This window comes from Poromitra crassiceps (genome assembly GCF_964638095.1).
Source record: "Poromitra crassiceps genome assembly, chromosome: 13".
NCBI classification, from domain to species: Eukaryota; Metazoa; Chordata; class Actinopteri; order Beryciformes; family Melamphaidae; genus Poromitra; species Poromitra crassiceps.
Window position 1 is genome coordinate 40,638,015 of NC_139644.1, and position 21,968 is coordinate 40,659,982.

Below are 21,968 nucleotides of genomic sequence, written 5' to 3' on the forward strand. Positions count from 1 at the left end.
AAACCCCAAATATATATATATATATATATATATACTGTATATATATATACTATTTCCCAGAACACATCAGGATGCACACCTTGTTGCCTTTACAACGTTAAATGCAAAGAAATTAACTTGAACAACTTTGATTATGTTTAGACCAGTAAAACAACTTGGTTAAGGTTAGGATGATGGTTTGGGTTAGGCTTAACACAAACAAATGTAACTCACGGTTGAAATGTATACTTTGGAAACACTGTGAACATGACCGGGGATCGAACACGCCTTACTTATGAGAGATCAGCCAAGCAGCATTTTGGTAAACAAACCGCCTCACTGGATGGAAACGGTAATGAGACCCTATATGGAGTCAGCCGTGAGTGTCTCACTCTAGCCCCGGCTATGTTGTTTACCTTTTAAAAACTGCGACAGTTCACACAGCTTTAACACGACATGCATATATCATACACTCGAGCTACTTCTGCTCTCACTCAAAATGTCAAAATATAAGCGATGTCATGTATAGTTTTTGAGATATTAATGTTAGTTTGGCACAACTCATACTAATTAACTGCCACGGTTGCGGGTGTTTTGCGTGACGTGTATACCATGGATATAGAAACCTATTTTTGGTTCAGAAATGTGATCTTCTACGTATCCGTGTGTTAATGCCGACATTTTATTCTGGCGACCTGGCTGAGATTTATAGAACGCACACCATAGAAATGCAGTAAACATAAACAACAAATCCCTCCCAAACAGTTCTTTTAAATCCTTTATTTTATGTATGCCTGTTTTTCCTGGAAAACAAAAACAAAGTTTTGGCACATGGAAAGCATTGCAAAAAGCATTTTATATATATATATATATATATATACATATATATATATATATATACATATATAATTATTTTATACATAATGCACACAACAGCTGGGACCATACTTTTGAAGCACTGCTGACAAAGAGAGCGTGAGTCACCCTAATATGTTATATGCATTTAAATCCTAATAACAAAAAGGTAAAGTAAATGTAAATCCTAATAACAAAAAGGTAAAGTAAATGTAAATCCTAATAACAAAAAGGTAAAGTAAATGTAAATCCTAATAACAAAAAGGTAAAGTAAATGTAAATCCTGATAACAAAAAGGTAAAGTAAATGCGTTTCTTCATGCAGTTCAAGTTCATTTTCCTTCTTCTGCCGGAAGGAATTGTAGAAACAAAAACACAGGAATCCTCAGCTAATATCGCTCCCCTCTGTCCTCTTCAATACTGATCACATTTGTGTATAAGAGAAATATATGTATATATCAACATTTGACACAGTTTTATATATATGTTTATGTATATGTATGTATAGGTATTTGTTGTTGTTATAATACAGGAGACATTGAATGTGATAAAAAAAAGAAAAGAAAATTGAGGTACGGACAAAATGGAGCAATGCCCCGGACACAGATAGCGTTGTCAACAGTCGCATTCACATTTAAAAGAGTGGACAGCAGAGGACGGTGTTGCAGATGCATTCACATTTAAAAGAGTGGACAGCAGAGGACGGTGTTGCAGATGCCTTCTCAAACGTGAAAGCACTTCTTAAAGCTGCTCATCAGTGGTGAAATCAACAATAGTTTGGACTGGAGGTCGCAGAGCTTTTAAGAGAACAGCATTATCAAGTTGTCAGCAATGACTTTCCTTAAACCGCTGACTTTTGTTCCATTCACCAACATTTAGCATTCAAATTGCCTCACCTAACATCTCCCAATGCCTCCAACATGCATCTAAAACACACCTGTGTGATAGCCCTAACATCTCCCAATGCCTCCAACATGCATCTAAAACAGCTGTTTAAAGGAACACGCTAACATTTGGGTGGGAGATTCTCCTATTTGCCATATTCCCGATAGTAAGACGAGAAGATAGATGCCCTTCTCTTCTCTGTGCGTGCAGTAGAAAGTAGAAATGTGCCACTCCTGCTAGTTAGCTTAGCACAATGACTGCTAGTCCGCGGGAATGGCTAGCCCCCCCCCCCCCCATTACAACGTTGAAACCAAATTCAGCACTGCCCCAAAACTCCCGTTTTCTTTTCATTCTCATCTGTATAATTTGTGCCAGTTGGTCAATCCTCCTTAACTGCTAGTAGCTCCACTTACTTTGTGAAAACAGTGAATCATAAGCACTACTTTGCCGTCACAAAACATAATTATAAATCATAATAATAATAAAATATTTCTGCAAGTCACTTAGCAGAAGGATACAGTAGCATTCCTGCCAGAGACGTGAGTTAAACGTATGCGTGCATTCAGATGACTCCATGCTATTATTACTGATAAAAACCCATCGAACCTGCACTGCATGTTAATGTGCAGTAAACTCCCCTAACCCATTGATACCTGATGCAGCATTTGTGTGCGTATCCCTTTAAGACCGCGAACCGCGTTAACGCGGTTCGCGGTCTTAAAGGGATACACACACAAATGCTGCATCAGGTATCAATGGGCTAATCTCCTCCTTTGATGAAGAAGCGCATGATATGAGGAGGGCATTCAGTTCAGACAATGTTGGCTGCATAGTCGAGTGTTACCTACCAATAAACCTTATAACTAGGGTTTGAGTTATGTGGGAACACATACACCTGTGGGGTCTAACATACAGTATATACCAAAAACCATTATTTTAAATCACAAATAATGCATTTCTCAATCTAATTATTCTTATTTATGTTAATGAGATAAATAGGCTAATATAAACATGTTGTCCAAGTGCCAAATCTTTCAGGACAGCGCCGTTTGTTGTGTGGGGACAGAGTGTGAAAATGGGCTGCTGCGTGCACGTGCATGTTTCAGAGAGAGATAGAAAGTGTTCGAGTAATGATCAGTTAACTGTCTCATAAGTGTGGCGCCGACCGCACACTACAGTAGGCTGTGTGTGTCTGCGTGTGTGTGTGTGTGTTTCTGCGTGCGTGTGTAGGCCTATGTCTGTGAGAGTGACAGTCTTGGACCACATAATGAGCAGTGAAGTCTCTCTCTCTCTCTCTTGTAACCAACCGCTTAAAAAGTAACCAACAGTAATATTGGCCGACACCCCCCTTCCCCGTGCGCCCCCTAACGTCAGTTTGCCTATTTTAGAGACACAAAGCTCCGATTATAACTCGAAACCTGCTTAGAACCAATCAAATGCAAAGAAGCCTTGGGTCACTGTATACCCAAATCAGCTAACAGCCGGCAGCATTCAGAACAAGCCTAATGGCCATGTCCACCAGATGCGGTACGGCTCCGGTAAAACTGCTGAAACAGACTCTCGCCCATGTTAATAGAGGGGCGATACATACATGCTGTATGCGGAAAAATACACATCTGTTGGATTTTAGCCGGATCTGCATGTGTCTGGGAAGATCTGTCTGTTCCGGGAGCCATACAGAGCTGGTGGACATTTGCCTTAAACCCCAGTCGATTTTCCTTTGATGTTGGGCTCAGAGTTCGCATATACAGTATCTCAACAGTTAACAGTCACCTCAATATTTGTGTCAAATTCATTTTTTTTTAGTATACAGTAATTCATTTTTTGTTACATAAAATGTTTTTTCCTATTAAGAGTGCAGCAGACTAATCACCAACAACCATCTCAATTACCCTGCAGTACTAGCATACTTTGTTAGCGTGCCTACCAAACTGACCAATTGGCTGACAAGATGGTTGCCATGGTAACCGCCGATGAAAAGGCAAGGACCTCTGCCGTATACACAATCTGCCTCACCGTCAAACAAGATTATTGCTAGCTAGGGAATGTAAAAACACCCCCACAATAACAGTGACACAAAACACACATCTTCCTGCTTTACCAGACCTTGCTTTGACCTGTGCACATACTTACTCTCCTTAGGACCAATGAGATATTCTTATTGCATAAGCAGTACTTGAAACACACCAATCACAGTGAGCTTAGCCCTAAAAGCCCACCCCCAAAAAGCAAACACAGACAACCAACTGATCTATTCGTTTACTTTTGTCTTTTCTCCAATCTGTTGTCCCCGACCAAAGACTATGGCTCGTTCTCTCTGTCCGTCTGTTACTGTAGTCAGTCACACTGTAATGTTGACTATTTGCCACTGGGGGCAGCATTGACAATGATTGACAATTGACAGTGACTACATTTACATGCACACAATATTCAGATTTTTACCCATATTCGGAAAAAGACAATATTCAGACTAAATGAATAATCCACTAATATCCCCGTTTACATGCAGCCGTAGCTCGCCCTCCCACGTGGGGGGGGGGGAGAGAGAGATGCAGGTAGAATCAGCGGAGTTGTTCTGTTCAGAACAAACAGAGGAGCGCTGCCTCTGACTGTATTCTTACCAGCATCATCTGGTCCATTTCAGGAGCTTTCTGCTGAAAAGTTTTTCATATTAAACGTAGGCTACGTTGTTAGGCCAGAGTCAGTTATAAGAGTTGCGTCATCGTCCGTGTCTCTCATCTCCTCCCGATCAGGAATGTGGGCTTTCCTTTTCGCATGCCAGAGATGATGGATTATATGATTATATCGCCTCTTCTAGAGCTTTCTAGCATAACATCAGCTGACCACAAACAGGCAACATGCGTCTCAAACTGCGGTAAAAACCCTGATTTAGACGCATATTCCGAATGCGCTGTATACATGATCAAAGAATCCTCCTAAAACACGAATAATACTGGAATGACCCAGATGTCTTAATCGGAAAATGCAAAATTCGGAAAAAGGGCAAATCGGGAAAATGCAACTGGAATATGTTGTTTACATGACCCTTATCAAATTCAGAATATTGTCATTTTCCGAATAAAAGTGGAATATTGTGTGCATGTAAACGTAGTCACTGACTGGCCCAAGGGTGGAAGTGGAACTACATGGTGGGGGACAACATCTTTACTATTTGCTTGTTTATACATGAATATAATAGATCCATGGTTTATACTGGTTGTGAGCATCACACCAATACTGCCTGATATACAAGCTAAACACAAGGTCAAGCAAGGCACTAGGCAGGCAGGCAGGCACACACACACACAGGCGCGCGCACACACACACACACATGTAGTACACACAAGCACACTGTAAACAAAACGCCCGGTTACAGGAATTCATGCTTTTGCAAAACGCAAAGAAACAAACTAACTACAAGTCTCTTTCATTGTTTAAATACTAGAGAACAGAATATTAATAATAATATTAAGAAGAAGAAGAAGAAAACTAACTATGAGTTTCTTTCATTGCTTAAATACTAGAGAACGGAATAAGTGAGAGTATATGAACTAGTATTATCCAACTATCTATCTAACGGACGATAAGCCTATAAGGACTACATTTCCCAATAGCATTTCACTGGTGCCTGTGATTCTCTGTATTCCAGTGCTGGACAGCAATTAACACAGGCACAAAACATCTGATATTTATGGTGTTTTGTGGCACTGATCTGATCGTTTGAAGTGCTTTTCCCCTCTACGTTTTGCCGTGGAAAAAGAGCCACCGATCGGCCCAAAAATCTCTGCCACATCATGGCGGCAGAGAGGCGCTGAGATAAGATGCTAAGGTGTTGTTGGGAGACGAAGTCAAAGGCTATTATTGATTTAGAAACTCATGCAAAAAGTATGTCAAGCATTCCAGTTTGAGCTAGGATAAGGATCGTTCACAGACAGCTATTGTTATTATACAGTGAATAAAAAGCACAGCAGAAATATACAGTAGGCCTTACTAAGAAAAGCAATGACATAACCGAGGAATGAGAGAAACAAAAAGTGAAATCACAATTTCCACAAAGGAAAAGAAAAAAGTGAGAACATGGAATGCTGAAGTTATGTTACATGACATTGTGTGTTATGTCACATGACATTGTGTGTTATGTCACATGACATTGTGTGTTATGTCACATGACATTGTGTGGTATGTCACATGACATTGTGTGTTATGTCACATGACATTGTGTGTTATGTCACATGACATTGTGTGTTATGTCACATGACATTGTGTGTTATGTTACATGACATTGTGTGTTATGTCACATGACATTGGGTGTTATGTTACATGACATTGTGTGTTATGTTACATGACATTGTGTGTTATGTTACATGACATTGTGTGTTATGTCACATGACATTGTGTGTTATGTTACATGACATTGTGTGTTATGTTACATGACATTGGGTGTTATGTTACATGACATTGTGTGTTATGTCACATGACATTGTGTGTTATGTCACATGACATTGTGTGTTTGTGTGAGTTGGGGAGCGGGTGATCCTCTCCTGTTCTTATATACTGCAGATTATTGCATAATGTATATCAGTGAATATTTGTGTGTGTAAATTGAGTTGCCTTCTGTGTGACTCAAACCTACGCTGACACTATGTGGAACCACCGTCTGGTACTCATTAGTGCAAAGTAAACACTAAAGGTTGGGTTCACAGTCACACTACAAGCAACACCAACCATTCACCACAAGTCCATTCATATCCTACAGAACTGTGTGACCGGTCAATTCATATCCTACAGAACTGTGTGACCAGTCAATTCATATCCTACAGAACTGTGTGACCAGTCAATTCATATCCTACAGAACTGTGTGACCAGTCCATTCATATCCTACAGAACTGTGTGACCAGTCAATTCATATCCTACAGAACTGTGTGACCAGTCAATTCATATCCTACAGAACTGTGTGACCAGTCAATTCATATCCTACAGAACTGTGTGACCAGTCAATTCATATCCTACAGAACTGTGTGACCAGTCAATTCATATCCTACAGAACTGTGTGACCAGTCAATTCATATCCTACAGAACTGTGTGACCAGTCAATTCATATCCTACAGAACTGTGTGACCAGTCAATTCATATCCTACAGAACTGTGTGACCAGTCAATTCATATCCTACAGAACTGTGTGACCGGTCCATTCATATCCTACAGAACTGTGTGAGCTGAATGCAAAGACGTTTCGGGGGCGACTTTTTTTAATTTTATTTCCCCACTGATGCATCTTGATGCGAAAATGTAAATGCAAAAACTTCACGCTTCAAGCTAATCCTGACTATGTTCTTATTGGAAACTAGTGACTCACTTACAGTACAAAGTCTTTACTATATAACTCTCCTACTACTATTCCAAATAATAGAGCTCTTCGTGAGAACAGCATAATAATACTGATGTGTGGATGTTTGCTATTGTCCGGGAATAGCTCTGCTGTCCCTGGACAACTCTATTGATTAATTCATGCAATTAAATTTCAAGAAAAGAGTCCTTAAAATGTGTGAGAGAGCAGAAAATACATGATTTGTTTGAATACATTGCTTATTTTTCACTGACTATAAAAGGCAACCGGAGATTCAGAACAGAGTGACCCATCAACCAAGTTGCTTGCAGTGTGAATGAGATATGTGTGTATTATGTGACTGCTTGAGTAGACTGTGTGTTTATACAGTTGTTTCACATTTTGTTTGGCCACTCTGTCGTGGCAGCAGCAGTACCCTCACTGCTGTGGCAGTGCACTGCTGCCACAGCACTGTACTGCCACAGCAGTGAGGGGGGCTTTTGTAAAGAACAAAGAGAACATTTAAATAACAGCCCCCAATTTACCACAGCAAAGTCGCCAAACTAAATGAGAAACAACTGTATGTTTAAAGGGCTTTTGTGTGTGCGTGTGTGTGTGTGTGTGTGTGTGATATGTGAGATCACATTCCGTTTTGTTCTGCAGTTCCATCTGGACTCCCAAGCAGTCCAGTCATTTCAGTGGGTGTGAGTTACTTGCCTTGACAGACAACTCCTTCAGCCAATCAGCGTCACCAGATCCAGTCCTTCAGCCAATCAGCAAATCCAAATGCACTCGGAAGAACGGCGAAAAGGTCTTTTCCGCCGAGAAGCTCCTCTGTTGCCTACCACTGTTCTTGTTTAATTGTTGTTTGTCTGCAATAACTGCACTTATGGCTGTGTAACTGTAAACTTGACAAACGTTGACGTTACTGCTCGAGCGGGAGAGCCATTTACCGTTTTGCCAGCGGCATTCCTGATTGGCTGTTTATGATGTCAACGTTGTAGTTTCTGAAAACGCCCACCGCGGGCTGGAGGCCAGACAGGACGGCAGAACCAGACAGAATGTGAGATGAGGTGGCAGGATGGTTTTAAGAAGGCGAGTGTGTTCAGGGTGGACAATGGAGAAACGTGGGTCTGTGTGTGCATCTGTGTGTATATCTGTCTGTGCCTTTGATGAAATCAAGCCTGTGTGTACTGATCAGGCAGTGGCCTAAGCTACCCCGGCTGCCTGCTCGGTGGCCGTGGGGGTGGCACCAGTTTCCGGGTACTGTGCGTTGATAAAGGAGAATCCCTGGAACTCGTCCTGGTCCAGGTTCTCAATCACTTCCTGGTCGGGAGGCGTCAGCACCGGCGGGTGGCGCGTGAAAAAGCGGTCAAAGTTCTCCGCGTCTCGGCCGCACTGTTGAGGGTAGGTAGGGAGGGAGGGGGAGGGGGAGGGGGTGGAGAATGAGGAAGGGAGGATGAAACAAACACAAGAAGGGGGGAGGGGGTGGCCGGTGGAACCGGGGTGTGAGACATCGTTTGAACATGGGTTTCAAATATTGGAGCAAACATCTGAACTCGGGACGCGCTTGATTCAGTTTCGTTCACCGAGAGCTGTTGAATCAAGCGCACCTCGTGTCTCTTTTGTCTTTGTCAGATATTTGAAACGTATTCAACTGCAAATCAAAACACAACAAAGAAGACATCCCAGTCTCAAATGACAGCCGGACCTGTGGCAGTGCACTCATGTTCCACTCATGTTCCACTCATGTTCCACTCATGTTCCACTCATGTTCCAGCCATGAAGCAATGCTATTACTGCTGAACACATGTTTATTTAATAAAGGTGCATTTCACCCCCCTCAAAAAATCATCTACTTAAATCTCACTGTGGTTGCAACAGACTTGCCAAAAAAGAGCTTTTCACTTGGGGCTTTTAGCTTGATATCTTTGGTTGTAAAGCTTGGGTTTGATGATTTGAATCTCTAAAAATGTCACATCAGAAAGGGCTCAACAATTAGGGTCTAATTGTTGGTTAATTGTGCGCTGCAGCTGCAGAGACCTGCCTGGGTATGAAGAAACAAATCAGACCATCAGCTAGCAGGCAGAAGAGCACCGGGAAGCGGTGCGCTGTGTCAAAACATTTGATTCCGTTTTCATTCAAGGGTACACTATATTATATATATTATTATCATTTAATTTGACAGTTATTGAGTGTTAAAGTGTGGTCCACACTTTCTCAAATTAATAACTCATTAACTCAAATCAACTCTCAATAACTGTCAAACTATTCATCATTCATCTAGTTTGACAGTTATTGAGAGTTGATTTGAGTTAATGAGTTAATAATTTTAGTTAGTGTGGACCAGTGATGTCACTGGTCCACACTTTAACACTCAACAACTGTCAAATTAAATGACAGACTTCAAAACAGTTTACAGTTTTCTGTACTACTGATGTTCTAATGATACAAAGCTGGTTGAAAATGGGCGGAGTGTTCCTTTAAGTGAGATCTACTTTTTGAAAAATGAAACACCTACTCAAAATTAGGGAGTACACATCTTAGTATGGCAGAAAAGAAACGATCCCTATGCATTACCAATCAATGTCATTATTAGCATTGTTTTTTTTTAATACAGAGAGATTCACATTAGGTAATGTTTGGTTTAGCAATTTGGAATAAAAGTCATTGTTCGTTTCTGTTCATTTCAGTTCACTTCTTTCCTCAGTGTGACGACTGGGGAAGTCGGCGAGAGCTTATTTGCCCGTGAGATGTGTGTCTGTCTAAGTGTATAAAATAAGTTATTAACTTGAAGACTATATTTCCCCGACAGCATCCCTCACGAGGGTGACCCCCCCCTACACACACACACACACTCACACACACACACACACACACACTCTCTCACACACACACACACACACACACTCTCTCACACACACACACACACACACACATCTACATCGCCGCATTGAGCTTTAATTAACACAAGGATTTGTGTCCTCTGACAACATTGCCCAGAGGAAAACTACAAACTCATTAAAATCTCTAGAACTACAAACTCATTAAATCTCTAGATAGAACTACAAACTCATTAAATCTCTAGAACTCGGAAAAGCAAATGGAATGAAGCCAGACTATTTACAGTTTGGGGAAATCTGGGAGATGATACATGTGCAGCAGACCTGGGCTCAGATGGTGTTTTCCACAGTATTTAGTGGGCTAAAGTTGATGTCTTTGAGGGTAGTTGCATAGTATACCTTTAAGAATTAAAAGCTAAATGAGGCTTGTTGCTGCCATTGTTTTTTGGTGAAATGCCCTTTTAAGGAAAACACAATACGAGCGGGTAATGTGTTTCAATGGGTTGGTTTGGAGGCTGAAAGAGTTCAAGGGGGCCCTTTCTGTTAAACGTAGTGCACTGCATATAGAGGCTAGGCTTTTCATTTGAGACTGATCTCTCCAGCATGCAGATAAACAGAAACACATGAGACAACTGTGAACACACACAGAGAGAAACACAAGTGAAAATGTGTGGATGAGAGCATGGCTGGGTGGGGGGGGGGCTGTGGAAGGGTGGATGCATGGTGGCAGAGTGATGGATGGGTGGATGGAGATGTGGGTTGCTTTAGTGAGCGTAAAGTAGATGGCTGGATGGATGGACAGACAGACAGACAGACAGACAGACAGACAGACAACGGGTGGAGACAAAAGCTAACGTTCAAAAGTTCATCATGTCGGCATGACATCCGTTGGGAGGAATCAATCAAGTGTCAACCGACCGATTGGATGTTCAATCAATCAATCAATCAATCAAGAATACAAGCGATCGTAGAAGCATCCAGACTGTTTGAAAGAGAATATCAGCAAAAACAACATTTGGAGGTATAGAGAAATACCAATGGCACAAGGCCATCCAAATGCATGTTGCTCAAGTAAGTCCTTATAGTACAGCCTCACACCGAAAAAGATCAAACAACCACTTTCAGCTGCTACACTCAACCGTTTTCCCCCTGAGCTTTTATGCAGGGTAAACACATCAGTTTATGCAAAAGAACACATCTGAACCTTGATTCATACAATCATTCTTCCCAGTAGGAAGAGCAGAGAGAGAGAGAGAGAGAGACAGAGAGAGACACACACACACAGAGAGAGAGAGAGAGAGAGAGAGACAGAGAGACACACACACAGAGAGAGAGAGAGAGAGACAGAGAGAGACACACACACACACACACACAGAGAGAGAGAGAGAGACAGAGACACAGAGGAAAGAGAGACCAGAGAACATGTGTTAGTAGATGCATCAGAGGAGCGCACCCGAGCGCACCCTTCTCTGAAATTAGGTGGGGAAAAATGTGTGCATGTATCGGCCAAAAGAGTTGGAAAATATCGGATATTGGCAAAAAAAATGCAATATCGTGCATCCGTATCTTTGTGCACACATACGAACACAGATGCTTGCATACACATAGCTCTATTCCTCTGTGATCCAGCATAGAACACAGAGAGAGAGGGAGAGAGAGGTTGAGAGAGAAAGAGAGGGAAGGAGAGCAAGAGAGAGAGAGAGAGGGAGAGCAAGAGAGCCCCAGCGGGCCAAGACAGCTGCATAAAAAGCTCAACTCAGAAAAACTCTTTAGCGGCAGTGTGGCCCAAGGCTGTGTGTGTGTGTGTGTGTGTGTGTGTGTGTGTACATGTTGCGGTGCGAGTGTGCGTGTGTGTTTGTGTGTATGTGTGTGTATGTGGCAGCATGGTTGTATATCTGAGTAAATGTGTGCTTTTACATGTGGGTGTTCAACACAGGCTTGTGTGTGTATTTGTGTACTGTATCTGTGTGTGTGTGTGTGTGTGTGTGTGTGTGTGTGTGTGCGTGCGTGCCAGTGCATATGAGATGACATCATCCTGACTGTAGTTATGATCATCAAATGAATTTTGTTGGACCACAGAGACAGAATGCATAAGAATGACGCGCGCGCTCTTAGCCGACTCTGCCACACATTTTAAGGTCTCCTAACTCCCCTCTCTGTCTTCCTGTTCTGGTCCTTCCTCGCTGTTGGGTGAAAACCTCATACCTCCAAGTTTGGTGATTGTCATGTTGAAGGTATTCCATGCTCCTTTATGGATGAGATGTTTGAGGGTTGGCATGTTGAAGGTATTCCATGCTTCTTTATGGATGAGATGTTTGAGGGTTGGCATGTTGAAGGTATTCCATGCTCCTTTATGGATGATATGTTTGAGGGTTGGCATGTTGAAGGTATTCCATGCTTCTTTATGGATGATATGTTTGAGGGTTGGCATGTTGAAGGTATTCCATGCTCCTTTATGGATGAAATGTTTGAGGGTTGGCATGTTGAAGGTATTCCATGCTCCTTTATGGATGAGATGATAGAGGGTTGGCATGTTGAAGGTATTCCATGCTCCTTTATGGATGATATGTTTGAGGGTTGGCATGTTGAAGGTATTCCATGCTCCTTTATGGATGATATGTTTGAGGGTTAGCATGTTGAAGGTATTCCATGCTCCTTTATGGATGAGATGTTTGAGGGTTAGCATGTTGAAGGTATTCCATGCTCCTTTATGGATGAGATGATAGAGGGTTGGCATGTTGAAGGTATTCCATGCTTCTTTATGGATGATATGTTTGAGGGTTGGCATGTTGAAGGTATTCCATGCTCCTTTATGGATGAAATGTTTGAGGGTTGGCATGTTGAAGGTATTCCATGCTCCTTTATGGATGATATGTTTGAGGGTTGGCATGTTGAAGGTATTCCATGCTCCTTTATGGATGATATGTTTGAGGGTTGGCATGTTGAAGGTATTCCATGCTCCTTTATGGATGAGATGTTTGAGGGTTGGCATGTTGAAGGTATTCCATGCTCCTTTATGGATGAGATGATAGAGGGTTGGCATGTTGAAGGTATTCCATGCTCCTTTATGGATGATATGTTTGAGGGTTAGCATGTTGAAGGTATTCCATGCTCCTTTATGGATGAGATGATAGAGGGTTGGCATGTTGAAGGTATTCCATGCTCCTTTATGGATGATATGTTTGAGGGTTAGCATGTTGAAGGTATTCCATGCTCCTTTATGGATGATATGTTTGAGGGTTGGCATGTTGAAGGTATTCCATGCTCCTTTATGGATGATATGTTTGAGGGTTGACATGTTGAAGGTATTCCATGCTCCTTTATGGATGAGATGTTTGAGGGTTGGCATGTTGAAGGTATTCCATGCTCCTTTATGGATGAGATGTTTGAGGGTTAGCATGTTGAAGGTATTCCATGCTCCTTTATGGATGATATGTTTGAGGGTTGGCAAGTTGAAGGTATTCCATGCTCCTTTATGGATGATATGTTTGAGGGTTGGCATGTTGAAGGTATTCCATGCTCCTTTATGGATATGTTTGAGGGTTGGCATGTTGAAGGTATTCCATGCTCCTTTATGGATGATATGTTTGAGGGTTGACATGTTGAAGGTATTCCATGCTCCTTTATGGATGATATGTTTGAGGGTTGGCATGTTGAAGGTATTCCATGCTCCTTTATGGATGATATGTTTGAGGGTTAGCATGTTGAAGGTATTCCATGCTCCTTTATGGATGAGATGATAGAGGGTTGACATGTTGAAGGTATTCCATGCTTCTTTATGGATGATATGTTTGAGGGTTGGCATGTTGAAGGTATTCCATGCTCCTTTATGGATGAGATGTTTGAGGGTTAGCATGTTGAAGGTATTCCATGCTCCTTTATGGATGAGATGATAGAGGGTTGACATGTTGAAGGTATTCCATGCTTCTTTATGGATGATATGTTTGAGGGTTGGCATGTTGAAGGTATTCCATGCTCCTTTATGGATGATATGTTTGAGGGTTGACATGTTGAAGGTATTCCATGCTCCTTTATGGATGATATGTTTGAGGGTTGGCATGTTGAAGGTATTCCATGCTCCTTTATGGATGATATGTTTGAGGGTTGACATGTTGAAGGTATTCCATGCTCCTTTATGGATGATATGTTTGAGGGTTGACATGTTGAAGGTATTCCATGCTCCTTTATGGATGATATGTTTGAGGGTTGGCATGTTGAAGGTATTCCATTCTCCTCTATGGATGAGAAAAGTCGACCACACTTGGGTCTATGAACCCTGTACTCAAAAGCGCATGGTAGTGAAGTTAGAACAAGCAACTACACTCAACAAGCAACAACTCATCACTGCCTTTGTCAACGTCAACATCCTACAATCATCAACCTCATCCAACACATTATCATCAACATCATCTTCCTCCTCCTCATCGCCACAAGGAGCATCATCCTCATCCTCGTCATCATCACCACCACCACCACCACCATCATGATTTCCAGACTTACCTGAGCGTATTACCCCAAACAGAAGAAGGGACAGAGACAGAGAGAGAAAGAGTTGAACGAATGCCGAGGAAGTTAGAATGAAAGGAGGGGAGGAGTTAAACTCAGATAGGCACTTCCTTACTCATGCTTCGCCAGCTCAAAAGGTAAGAGGCTGAAGTGAGCGTCGCTGTTAGGCCTAGTCCACACGTACACGGGTATTTTTGAAAACTGGGGTTTTCCTCCATAACGATTGCGTCCACACAAGCACTGAGGAGTTGGGAGTGTAAAGGTATCAGAAGTCTAGCCTAATGAAGGGTGAGGAGTTGGGAGTGTAAAGGTATCAGAAGTCTAGCCTAATGAAGGGTGAGGAGTTGGGAGTGTAAAGGTATCAGAAGTCTAGCCTAATGAAGGGTGAGGAGTTGGGAGTGTAAAGGTATCAGAAGTCTAGCCTAATGAAGGGTGAGGAGTTGGGAGTGTAAAGGTATCAGAAGTCTAGCCTAATGAAGGGTGAGGAGTTGGGAGTGTAAAGGTATCAGAAGTCTAGTCTAATGAAGGGTGAGGAGTTGGGAGTGTAAAGGTATCAGAAGTATAGTCTAATGAAGGGTGAGGAGTTGGGAGTGTAAAGGTATCAGAAGTCTAGCCTAATGAAGGGTGAGGAGTTGGGAGTGTAAAGGTATCAGAAGTCTAGCCTAATGAAGGGTGAGGAGTTGGGAGTGTAAAGGTATCAGAAGTATAGTCTAATGAAGGGTGAGGAGTTGGGAGTGTAAAGGTATCAGAAGTCTAGCCTAATGAAGGGTGAGGAGTTGGGAGTGTAAAGGTATCAGAAGTATAGTCTAATGAAGGGTGAGGAGTTGGGAGTGTAAAGGTATCAGAAGTATAGTCTAATGAAGGGTGAGGAGTTGGGAGTGTAAAGGTATCAGAAGTCTAGCCTAATGAAGGGTGAGGAGTTGGGAGTGTAAAGGTATCAGAAGTCTAGTCTAATGAAGGGTGAGGAGTTGGGAGTGTAAAGGTATCAGAAGTATAGTCTAATGAAGGGTGAGGAGTTGGGAGTGTAAAGGTATCAGAAGTCTAGTCTAATGAAGGGTGAGGAGTTGGGAGTGTAAAGGTATCAGATGTCTAGTCTAATGAAGGGTGAGGAGTTGGGAGTGTAAAGGTATCAGAAGTATAGTCTAATGAAGGGTGAGGAGTTGGAGTGTAAAGGTATCAGAAGTCTAGTCTAATGAAGGTTGAGGAGTTGGGAGTGTAAAGGTATCAGAAGTCTAGTCTAATGAAGGGTGAGGAGTTGGGAGTGTAAAGGTATCAGATGTCTAGTCTAATGAAGGTTGAGGAGTTGGGAGTGTAAAGGTATCAGAAGTCTAGTCTAATGAAGGTTGAGGAGTTGGGAGTGTAAAGGTATCAGAAGTCTAGTCTAATGAAGGTTGAGGAGTTGGGAATGTAAAGGTATCAGAAGTCTAGCCTAATGAAGGGTGAGGAGTTGGGAGTGTAAAGGTATCAGAAGTCTAGTCTAATGAAGGGTGAGGAGTTGGGAGTGTAAAGGTATCAGAAGTCTAGTCTAATGAAGGGTGAGGAGTTGGGAGTGTAAAGGTATCAGATGTCTAGTCTAATGAAGGGTGAGGAGTTGGGAGTGTAAAGGTATCAGAAGTCCAGTCTAATGAAGGGTGAGGAGTTGGGAGTGTAAAGGTATCAGAAGTATAGTCTAATGAAGGGTGAGGAGTTGGGAGTGTAAAGGTATCAGAAGTCTAGCCTAATGAAGGGTGAGGAGTTGGGAGTGTAAAGGTATCAGAAGTATAGTCTAATGAAGCGTGAGGAGTTGGGAGTGTAAAGGTATCAGATGTCTAGTCTAATGAAGGGTGAGGAGTTGGGAGTGTAAAGGTATCAGAAGTATAGTCTAATGAAGGGTGAGGAGTTGGGAGTGTAAAGGTATCAGAAGTATAGTCTAATGGTCAGGGGTAAGGGGTTAAGCCGGGCTGGGCGTCACACTTACAGCTTTGGGTTTGAACGGCGGCTGCACCTCCTTGTTCTCCAGCTTCTCCCAGTCCATGTAGCGGAAGAAGCCGTGCTCCCGGATGTCCCGTTCCCCCTCCGGACCACAGCCCAGCCGCTTCGCAGGATGCTTTGTCATCAGCTGGTCAGACAGAGGGAAGGAAAGGGTTAAGAGACAGACTTACTTCTATTTGTTTACATCCTTCCTTCCTTCTGTTCCTCCTGGCTTTATTTGTTGAAGGCATTTCTAGCGCCGCGCTTCGCACATAGTCTAACAGCAAGTCCTCAAAAAAGGCTTTAGTTTTTGAGATACCCCTTAACCGAGGTAGAACAAATGACAACAATGATTTTTCTTATCTTTAGGGTCTCCCATTAATGTTGTCACAAAAAAAAATTGGGGGAATTTTTTTTTTTTTGGCTGTTCTTTAGAATAGCATAGAATAGAATAGCCTTTATTGTCATTGCACAGTTCCCCATACAACGAAATTAAGAGTGCTTCAGCTGACAGTGCATTAAAATCACACGTAAATAATTAAAAAATATTTAAGAAAAAACAACAACAGCAACATAACAGATAAGGACACTTGACACCTAGACGGGGGGCAAAAAAAGCAGGAACAAAACAATAATAAAATACTAATAAAATACTGCTGAGGTAGTAAAAAGAATATTGCATGTTGATATATTGTATTGCACAAGAACTACCCCAATCCCTGAAAAAGAGCCAAATTAGGCCAGTCCGAATAGGGGAAAGGTGACAAGAAAGCCAATAACTTGAGAATGCTCACTCTTTTCCTCATCAGATTTGCCGAGGTATGAACCAGGTGGCTGCCCTACTTCACCAAATAGTCAGAAAATGATTTACCTAAAAAGATAATGAATTAAAGTCCTGTAAATATAGCTTTAGTTTAGGCGGAAATTGTACTTTGTGGTGATAGGAACATAGGACTCCATCACTTTTCTCTCTCTAACAGTTGGGCGATTGTGAGCCGGTGCCGAACCGCTGGCCGCCTTATTGTAGTATTGAGATATGCTGCTATTTTATACAGTTTTTCTTTATATTCACATTGTTATATTGCATGTATAGAATAGATATTTTCTACAGTACTGAGCAAGTTTATATACACATATATATATACACATATATACATACACACACACACACACACACACACACACACACACACACACACACATACATATATATATATATATATACAGTATATACACTGTATATATATAGTGACTACTAGCCATTTAAAATACATCAAGTTCTCCAGGCTAATATAAGGCTACTTAGGGTTATGTATATGACTCAAATAAAGCATGAACTTACATACATAATACCATACATATGAGTACATATGGACTATGTGAGATATGAGAGAGTTAAAGGATAGACATGACTTTGACATTACTATCTGAAATCTACCATTCAGTGGGTTATTTCATAGTGCGCATATTTAATATTTTCTTTGACAGATCTCATCTTGCAATGCACATATTCTCGCACTCTTATTGTAATACTGTAACGTTTCATACATTCATTGATATATTTCTCCGTATTCTAATGCTAGAATCATTCGCTGTGTACAATTATTAATCCCATTCTCTCTCTCTCTTTCACAAATCAAATCAGACACCCACCCACACACACACACACACACACACACACCCACACCCACCCACCCACCCACCCACACACACACACACACACACACACACACACACACACACACACACCCACACACACCCCTATAGGCGGTCCTGTGAATAAATATATAGCTGGTGGTGTTTTTTTGTTTTTTTTACCCACAGGCATAATGAAGACTAATTTACGATGTATGTGTACACCAAGCTTTAAGAACAGGACCACGTGACGTGAAGTGTGTGTGTGTGTGTGTGGGCGTGCCTCCCTCAGGAGCAGCAGTGATAACTTACATTACATTAGCACTAAAATAACATTTACCTTACAACACACACACACGCACACACACACACACACACACACACACACACACACACACCAGAAAAGACATTTTCTTAGATGAAAAATCCAAATGTAATTGAGTGTTTGTAGGGTTATGCCTGGTTCAGACTACACGAATTCAGCCCGATATTAGACCGATTTGGTCGTGCGCGACAGATTTTCAGCGTCGGGCCCGAATATGACCGTCGGGGACGACGATCGGCCGTCTTCACCTCTTGTAGTGTGACATAATCAAAGACCAGCGTCGGGACCAGTCGGGACGTCTAGGACGCCTCACGACGCCCTGACGAAAAGACTGGCATGTCAGTCTTTTGGACATGGTTTCGCCTAGTGTGACACCCCGGAAGACAGGTATCAGGTCCTGGGGAGACCGCTCCCCGCTTATAGTTTTCATTTGCAGGTTAAACAACATGTCACTTCGCTGACAAGGCCTGAATTTTACAATATGTTTTGAAATAAATGTTTAAAAATCGATTGTGTGTTAAAAGCTTGTGTTACGTTTTCATTGGCGTTAATACACTTATAATTAATTTCAATGTCCGCAATTCAGTTGGTTGATGAAATCGATTTGTGGTGTGGGAGATTCCAGCTGTCAAAAGAAGAGAAAAGACTTGCTCCTGGCCAATCCCGGCGCTTGACTGCTGCGTAGGCGGGCACAGGCGGTTTTTGCGTAACCTATGTGCGATTCGAAATAACGCCTCCCCGCTCGATACAGATTTCGCCCGCTCCGCTCCGCTCAAAAGAATAAAAGAGATAAAAAGGCCAGGGTGTTTTAATTTGCGTTTAAACGCCTGGGCAATGGGCATTGCTCACTACAAATAACATGGGCTCAGAAGAGTCGGCTGCATGCTCGTTTCTCTTCCTTCTCATCTCGCAGCAGCGGGCAAGAAAATAGTGGGCGTGCACATGAAGTAAGCCAAGTCTTATTCGAGGCTGGAGCGGACATCACAGTGCATCACAGTAGAGGCTGTCACTCATCCAAATAACGTTAATTCTACAAGGGATATATATAGCACCTGGATTACATATATGTTTCACATAGGGTTGTGTTTGGATTTCAATATTTTATTTTGTCCAATATTGAAATGTTCTACAATTGCATGTAGTGCTAACATAAACATTATTTCTATCTACCACTTTAGCCTATTTAGGCTGATTTGGTTGCTATTTCTTGTCAATGTATTGCATGCTGGGAGATTTCGTTCACAGGTCCGCCTCCCCGACGACCTGTGAACTCGCTGACGACTGCAGACGACGTGATGACGGTGGCGTACGATGCTCTGTCGGTGTTAAGTGAGAATAAACTTGTAGTGTGGCCAGTCTCCCGACCAAGACATGTCACGAATTTATGGCAGTATGATGGCCTCGTCTGACATGGTGACATCGTGAACGACAAAAAATATCGTGTAGTCTGATCCTGGCATTAGTGAGCATAGCGGGCAGCTCTCTCTCTCTCTCCCTTGTCCATTTCTCCTTGCATGCTTTTTCCATTATCACTCTTTTAGTGTCTGGTTGTTGAACACAGGAGGACGAACAATGGCTGCCTGCCTGCCTGCCTGCCTGCCTGCCTGCCTGCCTGCCTGCCTGCCTGCCTGCCTGCCTGCCTGCCTGGCTGCCTGCCTGCCTGCCTGGCTGCCTGCCTGCCTGCCTGCCTGCACACGTGTAAGGACAAATGTGCACGATTAGGCTTTGCTGTAGAATCATGTAGAGTTCAACACATCATGTAGCTAGCACAAGACAACTACAGTAGCTGTGTGTGTGTGTGTGTGTGCGCGTGTGTGTGTGTGTGTGTGTGTGTGTGTGTGTGCGCATGTGTGTGTGTGTCCTCGCTGGCCATGAAATATAGATGCTGGTTAGGGTGGAAGCAGGGGAGTGGAAAGGTCCCTGATCACTCACTTTCCACACTTGAGTTCACACACATGTACATGCATGTAGAGCACACACACGCACACACACACACACACACACATGCACACACACATGCACACACACACACACACACACACACGGCATGCAAGATTTAAACCTTTAAATCACAAACCGATCTAGAGACGCACACTTGCATTGTACTTGTGCAGATAGTGTTTATCTAACCCTAGTAGACTCTTCCTCTTTCTAATCTTTTCTATACTTTTAACAGGTTAGTTCAGTTTATTTGATATCCATGACTTTTTACCCCCCTTCTACCCACAGTATTTTACAGCATATTATATTAATAGTATAATTGTTCTTCTCTGTAAATGTTTTTATTTTACAGCCCGCTAATTCATCATAAACCTTTATTTTACCAGGCAAGTTAGTTAAGAACAAATACTTATTTACAGTAGCTATCTGGCAGGAGGCTAAATAAATTACAAAGTGCGCGGGCCAATCAGAGATTTGCCTCGTAGTTGACATGGTAACTGTAATGGCTGCTCTCATGGCTCTCGGGCTTGCGAAGCAACGAGCAGTAATGTCAACGTTGGTCGGGTTTACAGCTGTAAGTGCAGTTATTGCAGAAATAGACCCAATAACAGCGAATCAGCGGAAAATACATTTTCGCCGTTCTTCCCGGTGGATTTGGATTTGATTGTACCCGACGCTGATTGGCTGGATTTGGCGATACTGTAATGGCAAATTATTGATCAAGTGTGTATTGATTGATTAATTATTAAGTATGACAATTCTAAGGTGTATTTTGTGAACTGTGTTCTTCAGTCATTGCAGAAGATTGCTGTGCAGAGTTTTCCTGTGAGAACCTGTGTCTTGTTGTGACTATAGACTGGATTTGTTCAACATCAGATTAGCTACATGGCTGAATGGAAACTTACTAGGCTGAATGGAACTTTTAGACAGTAGTGGAAAATCACTGCCCTCCACGCTGGGGGGCGGGCAACATTGGTTTTAGTATATGAACTGTTGTAAACAATGATGCGGGGCGCTTGCATTGACAAATGTAGTCAAGAGGAGACCTCCGTGCACGGAGACATGATTGTGGAAATAAAGAAAACCTCCTATGAACATTTAAAACGGATATGTCATTATTGATCAATCAGCAGGACATTGCAGGTGGATTTTTCCTCCACAACTTGGGGGCTCGGTCCGGGATCTCACGACTGGGATGCGGACCTCTGGCATGTCGACTGGTGATAACCTCCTGTCAAAGTTGGACCTGAAAGCTCGATTAATGCTAAGAGAGCAGGAGTCGACATGCGGAGGAATGTAGCCCAGCGCTGTGATCTGCGGAACCTGGTGAGGCAAATACACACTGAATGCAATGTTGATTGATCGGTTTTATGTCAAATTAAGTAGCTGTGAAATTTAGAATAATGTTATACAGTTGGTTTTAAAACATAGGTAATTGCAATTTTTGGTAAAAGGTACAGGTCTGGGGGATTGTGTAGTGGAGAACGGATGTAACTTCTGCCTGGGCAATTCATTGCCTTTGAGGGGAGTGCGGGGTCCCGGGGATGCTCGCGTGAGATAATATTAAATAAAACTCACTATTGCCGTTATCGGATATACTCACTGCCGAGAGGGTGAGGCGATGCGTTAGGTTAGAACGCACGTGTAAGAGGAGCTTACTATTAGCCGACTCATATTTGGGCAAGATTTAGAGAAGGAAAATCGGCCTGTTTGTCGACGGGCAAA

At 42.4% G+C, this 21,968-nt stretch overlaps 1 protein-coding gene across 1 annotated transcript in view; it reads right to left on the reverse strand.

Moving 5' to 3' along the window:
- Positions 1-7,594: 7,594 nt before the first annotated feature.
- Positions 7,595-21,968, reverse strand: part of LOC310788694 (protein kinase C beta type-like) — a gene marked incomplete at its 5' end in the record, with an annotated part of 166,743 nt that continues 152,369 nt past the window's right edge. Inside the window, 2 exons of the mRNA XM_083650236.1 lie at positions 7,595-8,441; positions 16,350-16,490. Coding sequence (XP_083506362.1) covers positions 8,253-8,441; positions 16,350-16,490 — 330 coding nt within the window. The 3' untranslated portion in view covers positions 7,595-8,252. The remainder of the gene's footprint in view (positions 8,442-16,349; positions 16,491-21,968) is intronic.